Source organism: Nematolebias whitei, chromosome 18 (assembly GCF_014905685.2).
Source record: "Nematolebias whitei isolate Nwh7 chromosome 18, NemWhi1, whole genome shotgun sequence".
Lineage (NCBI taxonomy): Eukaryota > Metazoa > Chordata > Actinopteri > Cyprinodontiformes > Rivulidae > Nematolebias > Nematolebias whitei.
In genome coordinates, this window is record NC_056515.1 from 15,492,874 (window position 1) to 15,513,617 (window position 20,744).

The 20,744-nt window shown below is 42.2% G+C and overlaps 1 protein-coding gene across 1 annotated transcript in view; it reads left to right on the forward strand.

The window, feature by feature from the left end:
- The window catches only part of zmp:0000001301 (rab9 effector protein with kelch motifs), a 32,250-nt gene that overhangs the window by 10,994 nt on the left and 512 nt on the right, over window positions 1-20,744 (forward strand). Inside the window, exons 5-16 of the mRNA XM_037691945.1 lie at window positions 3,531-3,619; window positions 3,704-3,850; window positions 3,919-4,071; window positions 6,694-6,779; window positions 8,397-8,478; window positions 9,894-9,979; window positions 10,045-10,132; window positions 17,776-17,824; window positions 17,945-18,035; window positions 18,107-18,207; window positions 18,277-18,361; window positions 20,230-20,334. Of these exons, the coding sequence (XP_037547873.1) occupies window positions 3,531-3,619; window positions 3,704-3,850; window positions 3,919-4,071; window positions 6,694-6,779; window positions 8,397-8,478; window positions 9,894-9,979; window positions 10,045-10,132; window positions 17,776-17,824; window positions 17,945-18,035; window positions 18,107-18,207; window positions 18,277-18,361; window positions 20,230-20,334 (1,162 nt within the window). The remainder of the gene's footprint in view (window positions 1-3,530; window positions 3,620-3,703; window positions 3,851-3,918; window positions 4,072-6,693; window positions 6,780-8,396; window positions 8,479-9,893; window positions 9,980-10,044; window positions 10,133-17,775; window positions 17,825-17,944; window positions 18,036-18,106; window positions 18,208-18,276; window positions 18,362-20,229; window positions 20,335-20,744) is intronic.

Consider the following 20,744-nt stretch of genomic DNA (forward strand, 5'->3'; position numbering starts at 1 on the left):
AGATTGGGAGTGAGGCCTGGGAGGAGGGTCTTGGGAGGATCCGGTCATGTTCTATTAATGTAAGGCACCAGTTAATTCAATTCAAGGTGATTCATAGACTCCACTATTCTAAAATGAAATTACACAGAATATTCCCCTCAATATCTCCAAAATGTGATAAATGTAGGTCCGCTGATGGCTCCCTGTCACATCTGTTCTGGTCATGCCCCAAGCTCTTTCAATATTGGTGTGACATTTTCAAATTGTTTTCTAAAGTATATAAGTGCATACTGGATCCAGACCCCCAGATTGCATTGTTTGGATATTCTCCCTTACTTAGGAACCGCAGCATTTCTATGCAAACGACTCTGATGTATGGAATGGTAACGGCTAAGAAAGTAATATTAAGATTGTGGAAATCTGACAAGGCTCCTCAGTTTAAAATGTGGTTGAGTGATTTTACTGAGATTCTCCACTTGGAGAAACTGCGGTATGATGTTGTGGGCTCCACTAATAAGTTCTGTAGTATCTGGCAGCCGTTTTTGGACCATCTTTCTCAGTCTGAGACTGATCCCAAAGCCCATACAGTCTCTTAGTTTGCCACCTGTGCCTTGTTAGACAGGTAGTACCATCATAAAGTGTAAATGGTAACCAGTGCAGTGTAGCCAGTTAATTAGATAATTGCCCTGACTTGTTTCGATTTCATTCTATTTTTTATATGTATATATATATATATATATATTTTTTTTTTTTTATTTATTTATTTTTTTTTGTGTGTTTTTATTTTCATTGTCATATTGGTAAGAGTATTTTATTTTTTATTTTTCTCCTTATACAGTAATTTGTTAAATATGTATATGCTTCATACTCTTGTGTATGATTTATGTATACTGTATTTTGAAAACCCAATAAATATATATATGATCTATCCATCCCATCTCAGTGTGTGGCTGTGTTTGACCACTTTGAGCCCATCTCTCTGTCCTCTCTGGAGCAGGTAATGTGCAGCATGAAGCCATCTGGTTCCCCCTTTGATGTGGTCCCCCCTCAACTACTAAAGGAAGTTTTTCCTACCCTGGGTCTTTTTATTCTCGCTATTCTGAATAGCAGTTTATCCTCAGGTGTGGTGCCAAAAACTTTTAAACATGCTGCTGTCGAGCCCCTCCTGAAAAAACCTAACCTTGACCCCTCAGTCATGTCCAACTTCCGGCCTGTCTCCAGACTCCCATTCACCTCTAAACTACTGGAAAAAATTGTGGAGTCTCAGTTGAAACAGTTTTTGGGGGATCACGCTATCCTAGAGTTATTCCAATCTGGCTTCAAATCTCTCCATAGCACTGAAACTGCTCTACTGAAGGTTTTTAATGACATTTTCATATCCACAGACGCAGGTGATTCTGTGCTGCTTGTCCTATTGGACCTTACATCTGCTTTTGACACCATCGACCACAACATCCTCATTTCTAGAATGGAGCAGTGGGTGGGCATCACAGGGTCAGCCCTTAAATGGTTTGGGTCCTACCTCTCTGACAGAACCTTCTGTGTCAATATCAAAGATTTTAGTTCGGCATCGACAGCGCTCCAGTGGGGGGTACCACAGGGGTCCATCCTCGGTCCCCTTCTCTTTTCTTTATACCTGCTGCCACTAGGTGCTATCTTCCGCAAACACAACATACCCTTTCATTTCTACGCCGATGATTGCCAAATTTACTTCCCCCTGAGGCACAGAGGCACACGCTCTATTCAGCCTCTTCTTGACTGCCTGGCTGACATCCGGGACTGGATGGCTTTAAACTTCTTAAGCTTCAATGAGAAGAAGTCTGAAGTCATGCTGTTCCATCCCAGTGGCTCACTCATGAACCATGACATTGACCTTTTCTCTCTAGCCCCGCTAGAGAAACAAAAGGTCACTAATCTGGGGGTGATAATGGACCCGTCCTTAAAACTCAACAGTCACGTAAACATGATGGTCAAATCCTGTTTTATTCAGCTGAGACGGCTGTCTAAGCTGAAGCCTATACTCCCCAAAAAGAACCTTGAGACAGTGATCCACGCCTTCATAACATCTAGGCTTGATTACTGCAATTCACTTCTGTTTGGAATCAGTCAGTCCTCCATTGCTCGTCCACAACTTGTCCAAAATGCTGCAGCCCGATTTTTAACTGGGACAGGCTATAGAGAGCACATCACGCCAGTTTTGGCCTCCCTGCACTGGCTACCCATTCACCTTCGGATCCAATTCAAAATTCTCATGTACGTTTTTAAATCACTGAACAGTTCCGCCCCATCCTATCTCACTGATCTTCTGCAGCCATATGTCCCACCGCGCTCTCTGAGGTCAGCAGACCAGATGCTTCTCTCAGTCCCAGAAACCCGTCGTAAGCTCAGAGGTGACAGGGCTTTCTCTGTTGCAGGTCCACGACTGTGGAATGAGTTGCCACTGAGTGTCCAGCAGGCTCCCACACTCTCAGTCTTTAAGTCTCGCTTGAAGACCCACTTCTATTCTCTTGCCTTTAACACGGTGTGATTTGTTTGGTCTTGTCTGTACTCTACACTGTTGGCCATTTTAGTTAGCTTCTGCTGCTATTTGTATCTGTATTTCTATTTTATGTTTTCCTGTCCGCTGTGCATGTTTGTTTTCTTTTGTACAGCACTTTGGTTGGCCTTGTTGCTGTTTTAAGTGCTGTATAAATAAATTGGTATGGTATGGTAAGCGTTCAAAGGTTTTCATGACTACAGACGTGAGAGCTACAGGTCTGTAGTCATTTGGTCCTGTGACACGTGGCTTCTTGGGGACAGGGACGATGATAGAGGACTTGAAACAGGCTGGGATGTGGCATGACTCCAGAGAAGAGTTGAAGATCCCTGTGAAGACCGAAGCCAACTCTCCAGCACAATGTCTCAGCGTGGAGGGTGACACAAGGTCTGGGCCTGCAGCCTTATGTGTATTCAGGCTGTATGTATATTGTATGGTCCCAAATAAGATCTCATGAACTGTTGTGGCTCAGAATGTTTGTTGGAGATGACTCTCAGCTACTACCACATCATCACCTTAGTCTCTGTAAGATTCACTGAGTTATCACCATTTTTCTGTTGGCTAAAGTGGACTATCTGTGGCAACCATCTTGCATCTTATTGGCTCCTAAAGTTAATCAACTTTACATCCTTACCTTCTGAGAGTTCCATTCAAATCCATCCTGTGGTTCACAAAATATTTTGCTAACAGACAAACACATGGACAGAAACAGTATTGCCTTCGGTGGTGGGCAATAACTAAAGTTAAACTGAACAAGCAAAAGATAAAAGACGATCTAAAACACACCAGATGAACAAAATCCATTAGTCAATTCTTTATAAATTGAGAATAAAACACGGCCTGAGGCCTGGATCAGGACTCTCTGAGGCCTGGATCAGGACTTTTGAGGCATGCATCAGGACGTCCTGAGCCTTTCATCAGGACTTTCACTGGATCAAGACTCTCTGAGGCCTGGATCATTATTTTTTCTTCAGCAGACAGAGTCATAAGGTTTTGACTTATCGTTCCTCCTCAGTGTTGTTAAGGGGAAGTTGTACCTTTTCGGAGGAGCCTCCAGTCCAGATGCCACTGAGTGCCTCCCACGAGTCTACAGCTTTGATGTTGGTGAGTTTGTGACATTTAAGGAATAGAAGAATCGATCCTTCACCCTGTTAACGGGTCAAAAATGGTCTTCTGTGTCTCTAACAGTGTCTCTGACCTGGGAATGCTTAGAGACTGGTGGCGTGGCCCTCCGGACTCTCAGGTACAGCTCTGTCGCCATGGGAGACAACATCTACGTGTACGGAGGCGTACTGAACCAGATTCCAACTGACAACCTCATGGTCTTCAACACTGGTGCTAAAAATATGAGGATGATCCAGATTCCAGACTCAGATCAGGATTCTGACTCTGCTCTGTTTCAGTGTCTCTCATCTGGACTCCGGTTAAAACCAGTGGATCCCCTCCTCCGGCCCTGGAGTCTCAGAGTTTTGCTCTATGCGGGAATCAGATCTTCATGTTTGGAGGTTTTGGAGCAGGAGGAGAATTCTGTAAAGACCTTTATGTTCTTAATACAGGTAAACACTCATTTAATTAATTGTGAAAGGCTGGGTATAGTTGCTATTATGTCACCCAAAAAGGCTGTTTCTACTGGTTCAAGATCATCCAAAAAGCCTGGTTTTAGTGCTGTTACTATCATGATTCTGCTCTGTGCTACGCTGTAAGACACAGTAAGTATAAGACGCAATATGTTACGGTGCAATAAAGTTGAAATTTCTTTAAAACCCCACAACTTATTGTCCTCAAGCTTGGTGAAAAACACTCTTTATATGAGTAATGTTGAACATAAGTAAAAAAGTTTAGTGGTAATGTTGTTTTTTTAGTTTTAAACACAAAAGTTCCAACCTGACACTGTGTGTAAGTACATTAAAGTTGTAATGTCTTTAAACCCCACAGCTGAATTTCCACAAACTTGGTGAGAAACATACTTTAAATGTGTGGAATTAAAGTAAGGAAATCTAGGTGAAATGTTGCTATTTTCTACGTTATTCACATATAAACAGATGCTATACACAACTGTATACAGCCCAGATGTGAAGGTTGTTGTAATTGAGCACTCTATATTTGAGTGACAGTAAGGTTTCCGAATGGAAGGCTTTACCGCAGATGTTAAAATACGTACACCAGAATGCAGGAAATGGCATCTACTTTATTCAAAATTGTCTGAGTGAGCACAACCCCCCCCTCCCCCCCACACACACACACACACAAAACACACTACCAGTGTCCCCTCACACACACACATTACAAATACTTTTGACGCCAATGGCTGTGTTGAACCCAAAGTGCCGGCAGACACAAGGAACTTGAAGGGAAAATAAGAATATTTATTAAATGAAAACAAAAGCTGACGTAGCAGAAAAACTTACATTAACATTGAAAAGGCACAGAGGGAGATAGAAACATGACGCCATACATGAGATAATACGCAGACAGGGGAACAACAAGGAAACACATAATATAAAGAGACGTTAAGAAGGAAATATTACAAACACCTGGGAGAGGACAATGGGGGACAGGTGCAGCAGGAGTTGGCAACACAAGGGAGAGCAGGAAAATAAAAGGATCACAAGATACAAAACACACAGCTCCTCACAGTAACCCCCCTCTAAGGATGGCCCTTAATATCCCCAAAATCATTTTAACTTGGGTAGGAGGAGGGGGCAAAACAGGATGGAGGGCACAAGGAAAACACAAGGGAAAAAGAAAAACCAATAGGAAATGACCTGGGCAACTCATAGCATACAAAAAGTCCAAGAGTTCAGGTGGGCGGCCAGGAGACCATCCAGCACGAGATACGAGTTCAGATGGATGACGAGGAGACTGTCTGGAGAGAGACAAGAGTTCAGGAAGACGGCCCAGAGACCATCCAGAGTGAGGCAGGAGCTCTGGAGGGTGGCCTGGAGATTGTCCATCACTGGGCAAGAGTTGTCCTCCACCGACTCAGGCCAATGAGAGGTGAAGAGACCACTGGAGAGGCTGCGGCAGCAGATGGAGAGACCACTGGGGAGGCTGCAGCGGCAGGCAAACCAGAGAAAAAAGCAGCAGATGGCAAACCAGCAGACGGCGAACCAATGAAGAGAGCCACAGATGGTGAACCAGGGATGAGAGCCTCAGACAGCAAACCTCAGACTGCGATCCAGGGATGAGAGCCTCAGATGGCGAACCAGGGATGAGAGCCACAGATGACAAACCAGGAAAGAGAGCCACAGAGGCAATAATTCCGACAAGGGGATTGCACTAGGATCAGACGAGCAACAGATCTGCAGCAATTCAATTCACTTTATTTATAGCACCAATTCACAACAAAGTTGTCTCAAGGCACTTTACAGAAACATTCACATATATAAAAGCCAAATTAGTAAAGTTCTCTATCTAAGGAAGATAAATCCCCTGGTCTCTTCGCCTGCTGTTTTGCTGCAGCAGGCAAAGAGACCAGGGGATCTGTAGAAAGTGAGGAGACCAGGAGCTCTGCAGCAGGCGAGGAGACCAGGGCATCTGCAGCAGGCGAAGAGACCAGGAGATCTGCAGCTGGCAAGGAGACCAGGGGATCTGCAGCAGGCGAAGAGACCAAGGCATCTGTAGCAGGTGGTGAGAACGATGAGTCTGTAGCAGGCATGGAGACCACAGGGGATGCAGCAGGCGTAGAGACCAGGAGGGCTGCAACGGGCGTAAGTCCCCTGTGGACAGTGAGGGGTAGGTGCAGCAGGAGTTGGCAAAACGAGGAAGAACAGGAAAACTAAAGGATCACAAGACACAAAACACACAGATCCTCACAATGATGTCACCGAAATGCCTGGTTTTAGTGATTCAATGTCACCAAAAAAAGCCTGTTTTTTGTTTTTGATGTCACAAAAAAGACTGGTTTTAGTGTTTTGACACCACAACAAAAGAACAGTTTAATGCCGTCCCAAATGAAGCCTATAGAGAAGATGATACGGCCTCTGAACATGACAGGCATTGCTGAACAGAACTCTGGACTGTAGAATCTGACAAAGGTTCCCCAACATAACTCTAGTCCGTGTGGTTTTAGCAGCTATTGATGTAAAAGGTTCTTGACAGGGTTCTGTGCGAGGGATCGGAGCTCATTAAAAACTAAATTAAAACAATAAAATAACGAACAGACTTGTGATTTTCAGAGAGTCTACTGTGGCAGAAATGTGAGCTGAAAGGAGAATCTCCAGCTGCCTGCAGTGGACAAACACTGACTGCTCATCACGACAAGGTGCAACTTACTTTTTAGGTTCCTTGTTTGTTTTTTTTTACTTCCTCTGTTATTTGTGTCTTTAGTACCGTCTGGGTGGTGCTCCTTGAATATGGTATTGGAAGTCCGTTGTTATGGAAATTCAGTCCCTGTCAGACCCATTCAGGGTGGGGGTTGGACTCCTCTGCTCATTTTCACTGGTTCTATTCATAACTTTTAGGATAAAATTTCTCAGTGCAACAGGGGAGCGGAGGGAATCTGGTTCTGTTGTTTGCAGATGATGTGGTCCTGTTGGTGTCATTGTGCCGTGATCTCCAGCTCTCACTGGAGCAATTCACAGCTAGGATTAGGATCAGAACCTCCAAATCTGAGGCCATGGTCCTAGTCAGAGGGGGGACTGCCCTCTGGGTTGGGATGGAGGTTCTGCCTCCAGTGGAGTTCAAGTATCTCTGGTTTTGATCACAGTGAGGGAAGAAAGGAGCGTGAAATTGACAGACAGATCAGTGCAGCTTCTACAGTATTAATCTCTATGCCGGTCCGTTGTGATGAAGAGGGAGCTGAGCTGCAAGGAGAAGCTTTCTGTTTACTGCTTGGTATATGTTCCTACCATCACTTGTGATCATGAACTCTGGGTAGAGACTGAAAGAACCAGATCCTGGATCCAGGAGGTCTAAATGAGTTTTCTCTGCAGGGTAGCTGGACTCTCCCTTAGAGATAGCATGAGAAGTTCCATTTTCTGGGAGAAACTCAGAGTAGAACCACTGCTCCTCCACATCCAGAGGAGACAGCTGAGGAGGTTCAGATATCAGGTAAGGATGGATCCTGGTTGCCTCCATAGGGAAGTGTTCTAGACATGTCTAACTGGGACGAGACCCCAGGGACAACCTAAGACACACTGGGTAAATGAGGACACAGATTGTAGTGTAAAGCGCTTTGAGTATCTTGATCAGATAGAAAGGCGCTATATAAGTACAGTTCATTTACCATTTACTGGAGAGACTACGTCTCTCAGCTGGTCTGGGAACACCTTGGAGTCCTCCCAGAAGAGCTGGAAGTGGCGAGAGAGGTCTGGACCTCCCTGATCTGATGCTGCCCCCGAGACCTGACTGAAACTTTTAGAGGATTTTTGCAAAATTAATTTACTTTGTACGATAAAAAAACTGCCAAAAATGTTGGAGGAGCTAATCAAAAATCCTAACTGAAAGAAAGAAATAATTACTTTATTCTAGGAGTCGATACTTCAGGAAAAAGAGAAAAAATCCAGAATAATGAGACTGAATGAGTCATCGAATTGAATTTATTTAGATGATTCCTAATCAGTCAATATGAACAAGCACCACTGAAAAATAATTATGGGATGGATTTTCCTTCTGTCCTTTCATAAAGAATGCTTCATTATGTTCACATAGATGAGGCAGTTTCAGCCACTTTTGTCACTGGTGTCATTTAAAAAACTTGATCCCAATTTTTTTTTATTGGTCCTGTTGGTTCAGTGTACTTCCTGCCCAGTTTTCTTGTAAGCGTTTGTTTCTTAATAAACCAACTCTGCAGGAGGGATGATTGCAAGGATTTAAATAAAAGTCAAATGTTATTTGTGTGTTTTTTAACTGATTTTGTTTCTGTCTTATTTTCTTAAAGGACATCTACATGTTTGGTGGCAAAATCACAAATGATGACGGCTCAGAAATATTGTCCAATGAAATCCATAAACTTAGTATCGGTATGTCAGAGAAAAGCTAAATGACTGCTGAAATCTGCTGAAGTAGCTGAAATCTACTAGTTAAAAGCTAAAGGTAGCAAAACCCAAATTTAAAGCAGCTAAAGTTAAATTAAAAATGACCATAGTCAAAAGTTAGATACAGGCTAAGGTAGCTAAAAGGTAGCTAAAAGTACGAAATGATTATGCAGAAGCTTATATGTGCAAAAGTTCACTAATAGCTAATAATAGCAAAGGACTAACTAAAATAGCAAAAAGTTTGCTAAAATAAACAAAAGATTCAATTCAATTCAGTTTATTTATATAGCGCCAAATCACAACAAAGTTGTCTCAGGGCACTTTACAGAAACATCCATCCATCCATTATCTTTACCCGCTTATTCCATTTTTGGGTCACGGGGGTCGCTGGTGCCCATGTCCAGCAATCACTGTGTGAGGGGCGGGGTACACCCTGGACGGGTCGCAAGTCCATCACAGGGCCACATAGAGACAAACGAGACAAACAACCATTCACTCTCTCATTCACACCTAGGGGCAATTTAGAGTTATCAATCAGTCTAACATGCATGTTTTTGGTCTGTGGGAGGAAACCGGAGCACCTGGAGAAAACCCACGCATGCACGGAGAGAACATGCAAACTCCACCCAGAAGGGCCCCTGGACCGGGGTTTGAACCAAGGACCTGCTCGCTGAGAAGCAGCAGCTCTACCAGTTGCGACACCGTGCTGCCCACTTTACAGAAACATTCACATACATAAAAGCCAATTAGTAGTTCTCTAAGGAGAACTACTAATTGGCTTTCTAACTACTAAAAGACTATCTAAAAGTAACACAAGATTAGATTAAAGCTAATGTAGACAAAAAGTAGATAAAAGCTAAGGTAGCTAAAGGATATCTGAAAATATCAAAAGGTTATCCAGAAGCTAATATATGCAAAAGGCTGACTACAAGCTTAAAGTAGCAAAAGGCTAGATAAAAGCTAAAATAGCCAAAGTAGTGCAAGACTGGCTAAAAGCTAAAGAAGCAAATAGCCAACCAAAAGTATCAAAAGGCTAACTGGAGGCTAAAATGAGCAATAGACTTGACTAAAAGATTGAAATAGCTAAAGACTAGTTAAAATTCACAAAAGGTAACTAAAATCTAAAGTAGCAAAAGGCTTTATTAAAAGCAACAAAGGTTAGATAAATGCTAAAAGTAGCACCAGACGAAACAGAGTGTGCTTTAGCTGATTATAAAAAGAACTAACCCTCACTTTTGAAGGAATTGAAGAGATCTCCATGTTTTTCTAACAAAATATGGAGCAAAAGTAGATCGTACAAAATGTAGGGAGAAATAAAAATCTGTAAAACTGTAATTTCTGATCTAACGTTTACGTCACAACAGAGTAAAATCAGTTTGATTTATGTTGTTTCTCTTCAGCAAAGATGAAGTGGAAGGTTCCTCTGTATGTTGGGATTCCTCCAGGTCGTCGGCACAGCCACGCCGCCTTTATCCTGCACAGCCATGTCAGCAACATCAATATTTACCATTGATTATTCTGATTATTGTACTAAACAACATGTTTTTACAGCTGTATGTGTTTGGAGGGAAGAATGAAGAGCATGATTTTAATGACCTCAAGGTGATGAAACTCATTAACCCCTCGGAGAGACAACCAGGTAAATTCTGTGATTTAGCTGTTCTTTTCGTGCTGATAGAACTCAAACCCAATGAGCTACACATGGGTTCCAATATTACGCCTAGTTCTAAAACTCTTTTAGTCCTGAAGTTCCTCAGGCCACATGTTTGTTCAAGTTTTGGTTTAAAAGTCTTGATGTTATTATTGCTACAAACCAAACACTAGACGGAAACTTTCTGTGTATTTCTGGTGCCTTTTTTTTTAATTCATTCATTCAACCTTTATTTATACAGGTTGGTCTCAGTGAGTCACGAGGACTCATTTACAAAAGAGACCTGTTTTAGACAAAGAGCACAGATGAGGTACAGACAATAGACATTCATATAAAAAGCATATCAAATGAAAAGTAAATAGAAGTAATATATATGAAATTATATAAAAAAAATTAAAAAGCACATACATTATAAAGCGATGTAATGTACTAAAAACAGGAACATATCTACATTGTTTTTTTTGCCATGAACTTAACAGTTGTTTAAAATCCCTTGGAGAGGTCAAGGTCGAGAGCTTCAGACCTTTTTGCAGGGTGTGCCAGTTTACAGGAGCAGAGTAAGACTAGGACCTTTAGCCAAGTTTGGTCTGCACTGAGGGGCCACTGCAAGTAATTATGTCCTGAGAGCACACGCTGTAGCAGCACTCATGCAGTGACATATAGGAGGAGATGTATGAAGGCAGCAGATCAAGAGATGATTTAAAGATGAAAATATACCAGTGAGAGAGTCTGCATGAAGTTAATGATGACCAGTTAACCAGTGAATATAGGGTGCCAGTTATGAATTTTAGCGCACCGTGATAGACAGCGTCCAACATCTACAAGGTGCTTGCAGGAGCATTCGTGTAATGCCACCATAGTCAATGCAGAGAAGGAAAGTAACAGTTACAAGGTGCTTCCTAGCATTCAGAGTTAGACAGGATCTATTTCTAAAAAAGAAACCCAGTTTTACTTTCAGTTTCTTTACCAAGTTTTCGACATGAGGCTTAAAAGAGAGATGCAAGTTGACCAAGATAACCAAGTATTTATAAGAATCTACAAACTCAATAGGGACACCATTTGAAGATAAAATAGAAGGAAGGACTGCTAGTACCATGCATTCATTCATTCAACCTTTACTTATACAGGTTAGTCCCATTGAGCCTCAGGGACTCATTTACTAAAGATACCTGATTTTACCAAAGAATGATGACAACAGTACTAAAAGACTACAGTAGACAATCATAAAAGAAAGCATACAAATTGAGAACAAATGAAAGAAAATGGCATTAAAAAAACAAAACAAAAACAGCTAGACTGTAAAGCGATGCAGAATATTAAAAGCAGGAGAATGTCTGCATTGGTTTTTGCCATGAACTTAGCAAATGTTTGAAGCCACTTAGAAAGGTCAAGGTCAGGAGCTTCAGAGTATTTTGCAAGATATTCCAAGATACAGGAGCGGAGTAGGAGACGGTCCTTTTGCCTACAGTAGTTCGGTCCGCACTGAGGGAACACTGCATGTAATAGTGTCCTGAGAGCACATGCTGTAGTTGCACTCATGCAGTGACATGTAGGAGGAGATGTATGAAGGCAACAGACCAAGAAGTGATTTAAAGATGAAAATTTACCAGTGAGAGAGTCTACGTGAAGTTAATGATGACCAGTCAACCAATGAATAAAGGGTGCACTGGTGGGTACAGTAGTTACAGCCAGTTATGAATCTTAGCGCACCATGATAGGAAGTGTCCAGCATCTGCAAGGTTCTTGTAGGGGCGTTCATGTAAATATTGTCACCGTAGTCAGTGGAGGGAAGGAAAGTCGCAGTTACAAGGCGTTTCCTAGCATTCAGAGTTAGACAGGATCTGTTTCTGAAAAAGAAATCCAGTGGAACTTAAAAGAGAGATGCAAATTGACCAAGATACCCAAATATTTATAGGAATCAACAAACTCAATACGGACACCATTTCAGGATAAAATCGAAGGAAGAATTGCTGGGACCGACTTCCTGTTTGAAAACAACATTCCTTTGGTTTTGTCGGCGTTTAGGACAAGTTTGAGACAGAACAAATCTGACTGGATGATGTCAAAGGCAGATTTCAAAAGCTGGAAAGCCTTATCAAGTGCTTTAGCTTGACAATAAACAACTATATCATCAGCATGTAAATGTAAGGATGCATCAGGGATAGTCTGACCTACATTACCTATGTAGATTGTGAAGAGAGTGGGTCCTAAGACTGAGCCTTGTGGTACATCATTGTTAACCATTAAATAACTGGAAGAAGTACCATTCTGTTGAACACATTGCATCCGATTTAAGAGATGGTTAGTGGAAGCAAACTTATGACATAAGATGTCATGTTTCTTTAGGCTTTCAGGCCGTAGTAGAATTACCAGTGGCAATTAATGCTCCAGCGTAGGCTGAACATCTGGCCGAGGCTTAAATAGTGTAGGTTTGAGGATAAGCGCAGGTGTGGCTGATCAGGTGATTAGTGCTGTGAAAAAAGATGGTTACAGGAGGCAAAACAGGATCCTACAGTGCCCCCTCTCAAATACTGCTTCTTAGTGATTTTCTTTTGTCAGGGTGATTTTTGTAGAAGGTAGTGATGAGTGTGGGTCCAAGATAAAAGATTGGGGAACCCATGAATGTTCCTTGGGACCGTAACCCTCCCAGTCCACTAGGTTTTGGAGGCCTCGATCCCTATGATGAACGTCTAGGAGACGTCTGACGGTGTACCCAGGGTTGTCATTAATCAATCGGGTGGGGGGTGGGGGGGATTGGCAGGTAGGTTAAGTGGTCTAGAGGAGATGGGCTTGATCTGAGACATGCGGAAAATGGGATGGATTTTCAGCGAGGTAGGTAGGTGGAGGCAGAAAGCTGCAGGGTTTATGACCCTGATTATGGGGAAAGGAACAATGAATCTGGGGGGCAGTTTCTTGGGGGTATCCTTCAGCTTAATGTCCTTGGTAGACAACCAGACCCTCTGACCCACCTGGTACTTGGGTGCTGAGGAGCAGTGTCGATCAGCAAATTGCTTGTTCTGGTCTGCTGTCCAGAGAAGGTGCCAAATTCTACGACACCGGCGAAGATGATGCTGAACAGTTGGGAAGAGATATCAGATTCTTGAGTAGGAAACAAGGATAGGGAATACTCCAGGGAAGCTTCAAACAAGAGAAGACCAGTGGCAGATTAGGTTTGTGAATTATGAGCATACTCTACCCAAGGAAGATGTTGACTCCAAATAGTGGGGTTGTTCTCAGTAACACAGCTCAATGTGACTTCCAGCTCCTGATTACATAGTTTGGTTCGGCCGTTAGACTGGCAATGGTACCCAGACATCAAACTGGATGTGGCACCCAACACCTGACAGAAACCTTTCCAGACTTGGGATGTGAACTGAGGGCCTCTATCAGAAACAATGTCAAGAGGGATGCCGTGACAACAAAAAACATTTCACCAATATCTGTGCCATTTTTGATGCTGAAGAGAGTTTTGTCAAAGGTATGAAATGGGAAGTCTTGGGGAAAAAAGAAAGAAAAAAGAACAAAGAAAAAAAGAAACTGTCCAGATGACGTGGTATGTGTTGCAAAGGTCCAGTTTTGTGAATATTTTAGCACCGGACCCTTCTACCTACCCGGTTCTTTTTTTGCTTCGTGACATACGAAGCTTATTAGTTTATCCAAATCATGGGGTGCCTTGTGAGTAGCAATTTGGGCTTTAATTTTGTCATTAAGAGTGTTCAGAAAAGCACTTTTCAGCGCGACTTTACCCCACACAGTTTAGTGTCCCTGAAAACACCGACAACGCAGTGGTCTCTCATATCATCAGCAAAAACACCCAACCCAGGAAATTTATGAGGCATATTTGTTAAAAAGAGATCTAAAATAAATGATCTTCCAGGGCATTTTTTGTTTGGGTGGGTGGGGTTGTCAATGATTTGAGTGATATTGAATGACAAGCCACATTTTTTAAAACTCTCTAGGTACTAAAGACTTCTAGTATAGGTTAAAGTCACCAACAAGGGCAATTTCATTGAAATGTAAATTTGTTAGGAAGTCTGTTAAACACAATTGGACATCAGAAATTACTGGTGTGGGGGGGGGGGGGGGGGGGGGATAACCGCCCATAGCAGTTAAAGTCTGGCCTCCAGGCAAATTAATGTTTATTGCCAAGATTTCAAACTGATTTGGGGGTGTTTTAGCAGATACCAGGTGAGAATCCAGGCTTGATCACATATTTTATTTTTTATTATTAAACCTTTATTTAACCAGATTAAAAAGAAAAAACATTGAGATCAAGACCTCTTTCACAAGGGTGACCTGGCCAAGAAAAGTCAGCAGTGCATGTCATAAAAACAAACAAGTAACAAAATACAGAATAGGATTTCAAAAATATATAAAAACATACAATATAACAGTAAAGGGCAATAGTTGTGATAATAATAATTAAAAACAATGGGAATTTAAGAGCTGAAACACATGCACTGTTGACAAGATATCCTTTTTGTCGTTTTTTCTAAAGTTTGCGGAAAGCAAAGTAAGAAGTTCTGACATTTTCAAGTCAGCTTGCAAAGCATGCCAAGCTGAGGGGGCAGAAAAGCTAAAAGCTTTCTTGGCCTTTTCTGTCCACACAAAGAAGATAAAGATGCAAACAGTCCTTAGAGCGAAAGGCATAAATACTGTCCCTTCTTTGAATAAAAGTACATTAATAATGTGGAAGCAGGTCAATAAGAGACTTGTACACCAAAATCATCCAGTGTACATCTAAAAATGTTAAGTCTGATCCTCTGAACATTCGAAAAACAAAACAAACTAAAAAAGTAAAAACGTTTTGTCTTTCATACAAAAGACTTCTTCAGTCTGAGGTGCTGTATTCAGCTCAGTCTTATAAATAGCACCTTCTTGTAGTGGATCAACCAGTTTGCTGCTGACAACCAAAAACAGCTGCTCACAAGATGGTAGACTTTAATTTTAGAGGCACATTTATTGCGACGTTGACAAAAGTTAATCCAGTCAGCCTCCAATTTTGTATATAGATTGCTTTCTCACATAGACTGCAACCCCACCTCCTTTTCTTTGACAATCAGAACAGTAGATATTAAATCCATCAACTGACACATCCATCCATCCATTATCTTTACCCGTTTATTCCATTTTTGGGTCACGGGGGTCGCTGGTGCCCATGTCCAGCAATCACTGTGCGAGGGGCGGGGTACACCCTGGACGGGTCGCAAGTCCATCACAGGGCCTCAACTGACACATCTTTATCCAAAATTGATTTGGATAACCAAGTTTCAGAGATAACAATTACATCAGCCCTAGTCGAACAGACCCTAATCCTCAACATGTCAATTTTACGAAGGAGGCTTGTGAAATGTATCATAGCTCAACTGGATTGTATGCCAGCTGTACCAGATCTGATGCCTGCCTTTCCAGATTGTATAGATGCTTTACCAGAGCATTTGACTGTCCTACCAGATTGTATGACTTTCCTACAGTTCCGTACAAGAGCTCCAATGGATCATATGCCAGCCCTACCTTAGCTTAAGGCAGTCAGAGTCAGAGATGCTTTATTGTCATTCACACCACATGTGGTACATGTGGTGGAGTGAAATTATGTACACAGGGTCCCAGTTACATCCAACAATAAAATGTAAAAGAAAAACAGTAATAACATCTAAGATATAAACTAAGAAAAACATCAACCAAAAATACACGAAGCACAAATAGCATAAAAACATTACGTTGAACAGCAGCACGAACATGAGCATGAGTCTGTGTGAGCAGATGAACACACATGAACACATCAACATGAAACAGATCAGCAGCAACATTGAAACAGATCAGCAGCAACATGAAACAGATCAGCAGCATCATGAAACAGATCAGCAGCATCATGATGTGATTTTTCACAGTGATTATTCTGGTTAAAGATTCATGAGTCTAACAGCTTCAGGGTAGAAGCTGTTCCTCAGTCAAGTGGTTCTACATTTAAGGCTCCTTAACCTCCTTCCTGAGGGGAGCGGGGCAAAAAGTGTGTGTGCTGGGTGAGTGAGGTCCTTCATGATGCAGGTGGCCCTCTTCCTGCATCTAGAGGTGTAGATGTCTGTGACGGTGGGGAGACTGACTCCAACATCTTCTGTGCAGCCTTCACCACTCTCTGCAAAGCTTTTCTTTCTGCGGCTGTGCAGCCTCCATGCCACATGTTGATGCTGGAGCACAGGATGCTCTCCACTGCACACCTATAGAAGGAGGTGAGGACTGAGCTTCCCAGTCCAACTCGCCTCAGACGCCTGAGGAAGTAGAATCTCTGATGAGCTTTCTTGATCATGCTGGTGGTGTTTATGCCCCAACTGAGGTTGTCGTTCAGGTGTACACCCAAGTACTTGTAGCTGGAGACCACTTCCACCGCAGATCCTCTTATGTTCAGGGGGTGTAGGTGTGTTTGTTCCTTCTGAAGTCACAATCATCTCCTTTGTCTTCTTCACATTGATGTGAAGGTTATTCTCCTTGCACCAGCTGTTCCACCTCCTGCCTGTTTCTGGACTCATCATTGTTTATAATGCATCCCACCTCCATTGTATCATCTGCAAACTTTACAATGTGACAGCTTGGATGGGTAGCTGCACAATCATATGTGAGCAGAGTAAACAGGAGGGGGCTCAACACACATCCTTTAGGAGAGCCAGTGCTGAGGGTTATGGTGGAGGAAGAGAAGTTGTGGATCCTCACAGACTGAGGTCTGTTAAGAAGTCTAGTACCCAGTTGCAAATGGAGGGGCCTAGTCCTAGTGTGGATAGTTTGTCCATCAGGGTTTGGGGGATCATGGTGTTGAAGGCAGACGTGAAGTCCACAAAGAGCATACGGACGTAAGAGTTTTTCTGCTCCAGGTGGTTGAGCGCAGTGTGGACCACAGAGGAGATGGCGTCCTCTGTTGAGCGGTTCTCACGGTATGCATACTGATGAGGGTCCTCGTTGATGTTGATGGTTGTTTTTTTTTATGTGGGTCATGACCAGTTTTTCAAAGCATTTAGCGACTATCGGGGTGAGGGCCACTGGCTGATAGTCATTCAGACCGGTCACTGTAGAGCTTTTTGGAACTGGGATGATGGTGGCAGTCTTCAGGCAGATGGGAACTGTCTCTAGGGTAAGTGAGGTGTTAAAGATGTCTGCCAGCACCTCGCAGAGCTGATCGGCACATTCTTTCAACACTTTCCCGAGGATGTTGTCTGGGCCGGTTGCCTTGTGCGGATCAGTCCTATCAGATCATGTAACAGCGTGACCAAATTGTACGACAGCCTTACTAGACTGTATGACAACCTTACCAAATCATTCAATAGCCCTACCAGATTGTACGTCAACCCTATAAACCATACAACCATATAACTGCCTTATCAGATTATATAACTGCCTTTCTAGATCATGACTTCCATAGACTGCCCTACTGGATCAAATGACAACTTGACAAGAATGAATGACTGCCCTACCAGATTGTGTGCTATCTTACTTGATCATTGAACTGCCCTAGTGGAATTTATGACTGCCTTACCAGATCTTACAACTTACTTGTCAGATTTTACAATTTCCTCACTGGAGTTTACCAAATTTTAGCCCATATCTGTTCAACTGACCTGGACTGGATTGCTTCTTCACAGTGATGAAGGAGATTCTGTCAGAGTTCGGTCTGCAGGGTGTGGGCCACAGGTAAGCTGTTTCTGTTTCACGTTCAGATTCTTTGTTTCTGCAGTTTCAGGATCCCATCATGCTCTGTTTCAGTCTCAGTTTTAAAACGTTTGGTTTCACTCTGGTTTTAACCGTTTCCAGCTTCACCCCCACCAAAGTTCCCAACGTTCGTTATGATCTGAGCGAGCCGGTTCCATCTAGCCAGCCCAGGACCACGGCAACTCACATCCAGGTGGAACACATTCTTGATCTCTGCATCAGGCTCAAACACAGCTGAAGATAATCTGACATTTCCTGCTGCAGGTGTTTGCCCACAGAGATTTCAGCACAGTGCGAGATCAGGCCATGAAAATGATCCAGACGGCCTTCAGCCTACTGGACCAGGAGTTTCAGAAACTGGATCAGTGCGTGAGGATAGAATGAGGATAATTTCCTATTTTTATCATCTTACCTCTGAATCATTTTGTTTTTAGAGAGAAGATGGAGCTTTCTAAATCGGCTGTGGCTCTGCAAAGAGACAAAGAAGCTCAAGAAGCACAAAGACAACAACAACAACAGGTTTACTGCTGTGCTGATCCCAAACTGGTTCACATGTAAACCTGATTTTAAATCAGAACTCAAACTGCTTCATTGCTTGATTTAATTTCTCATTTATTTAATTTAATTCAATTTAGTGTACATAATCTAGTTTGATTTAATTTCTACTTTATTTTAATGTAAAATGTTCTAGAGGAGGAACGTTGGTTTGAGAGAGGAGTAAAGGAAGTCATCTTTGTGAAGAGAATCTGTCCATCATTAAACAGGGCGGAGGCCTCTGTGTCCGTCTTCCACCCTCTCAGGGGGCGTTTACACAACATGTATTTTGAGTGAAACTGCAGCTTATCCTTTGCGATTCGACTTTTCGTTTACATGACACCAGCCCCCGCCCTCTCTAAATCCAGAAGGTTTTGAACCCAGGTCTCAGAGTAGAAGTTTTGGGTGAACCCCCCACCCCCGCTGATGTGTGAAAAGCCCCTGCTAAAGTGTGAAAGCACAGAAAATTGTGAAGTCGCACATTCGCACTACAGTCATATATTTCACGCATTCGTGGACCAGCGGCAAATTTCTATCAACAACAATGGCGGCGGAGTATAACATACTGCTTTCTGAGCTACGACTGATGGAATATATTTTGGGTCTCGTAGTTAATCTATGCCAGATTGTAGGAGCTGTGACCAACATCTGTGTTGGGAAGAGACGTCAGTCGGATCGAGTTTGAAATCGCTACGTATTAAACGAGCCTGTCAAGGCAGGTGTATATTTCATGCATGCGCGTGGCGCTGGAGTATAACGTACTTAATGTGCTAAATAATAACAGTAACAATAATAAAACAGTATTTATGTTAGTGGTGGGAGATGTAATGAAGCTACCTGAGTTAAATGAAGCTATCTTGACATTATTTAATTCAAATTAAACTGTTGATAACCTATCACATGTTATTAAAGTTGAAACTGAAGACATCAGGTTTAAATTTTATTTATTTATTTAGCACCACAAACTGTACGTCACACAAACACTGATCAGAAAACTGAACACTATTAAAAACACATTAACCGAACTGTAAACTACATACTCTTTCTCTCTGTTATCATCCTGGGTACTGACACCATGTTGTTTATCTGGCTTGTTCCGGCTGTCACTCCTTTGCTTAATGTAGCTTAAAACATTGAATGGATTGAATAAAAGAACTGAGGAGATTTTTAAGTGAATTTTTGCTCCAACATCTCTCTCTCTTTGAGGTCCTCCTTCACCGCTGAGGTGTATGTGTGAGGTTTACCCGCTTCTTCCTTTTCGGGTCGTGGGGGTCACTGGTGCCCATGTCCAGTTATCATTGTGTGAGAGGCGGGGGACACCCTGGATAGGTCTCCAGTCCATCACAGGGACATATAGAGACAAATGAGACAACAACCAGTCACTCTCGCTCTCACCTAGAGAAAATTTAGAGTTACCAATCAGCCTAACATGCATGTTTTTGATCTGTGGGAGGAAACTGGAGTACCTGGAGAAAACCCACACATGCACGGAGAGAACATGCAAATTCCACCCAGAAGGACCCCTGGCCGGGATTTGAACCAGGGACCTTCTCACTGAAAGGTGGCAGCTCCACCAACTGCACCACCATGTCACCCATTTATTACAATTTGTATTTTAATTTAATGTAATTTGCATAATCTAATCAAATCCAGACTAATAATAATAATAATAATTTAACAACCTGTAAATCTAATCTAATCTTTGGAGTCTAACCCTTTGTACTCCAGGTTTTCAGAGTATGAGTGTTTGGTTCTCTTTGTGTCCGCCAACACCGAAAAGCTTGTCCAAACTTTCTGTTTGGGTTTTACCGGGCGATAAACGGGACTCTCCTCTGGGTGTGTTTGTGCATCAGGAGTTGAAGGAGATGTTGGAAAGGCATCGTTCTCAGAATGAGGCGTGGCTGCGAGCGAGAGCCGAGGAGAATGACCGAGAGAGGAGGGAGCTCTGCAGACTCCAAGTCAGTAAACAACAAACAAACTTGCATTTGTTTTCTCAATGTGCAGTCCACAACATAACACATTAATGCTTCTCCTAACAGTGGATCAAACTTAAAAGAAAAAGTAGCAACTACAGAGAAAGTTTTGGTTATAAAGTAAAATGACCACTGAGGAGTCCCACAAGGCTCCATACTTGACCCCAATCCTTTTTTCTGTTTACTCGTGTTCTTGATGCCATTATTTGTCATTTTTCTAGTTATTTGTGACTTCTATACTTTAATGTTTTGCACTTGTTATTTTAAATGCGAGACATTTTGGGTAACAGTTTTTTTAATATATGTTCATGAATGTATTTATATACATATATATATATATATATATGCATATATATATATACATATATATATATATATATATATATATATATATA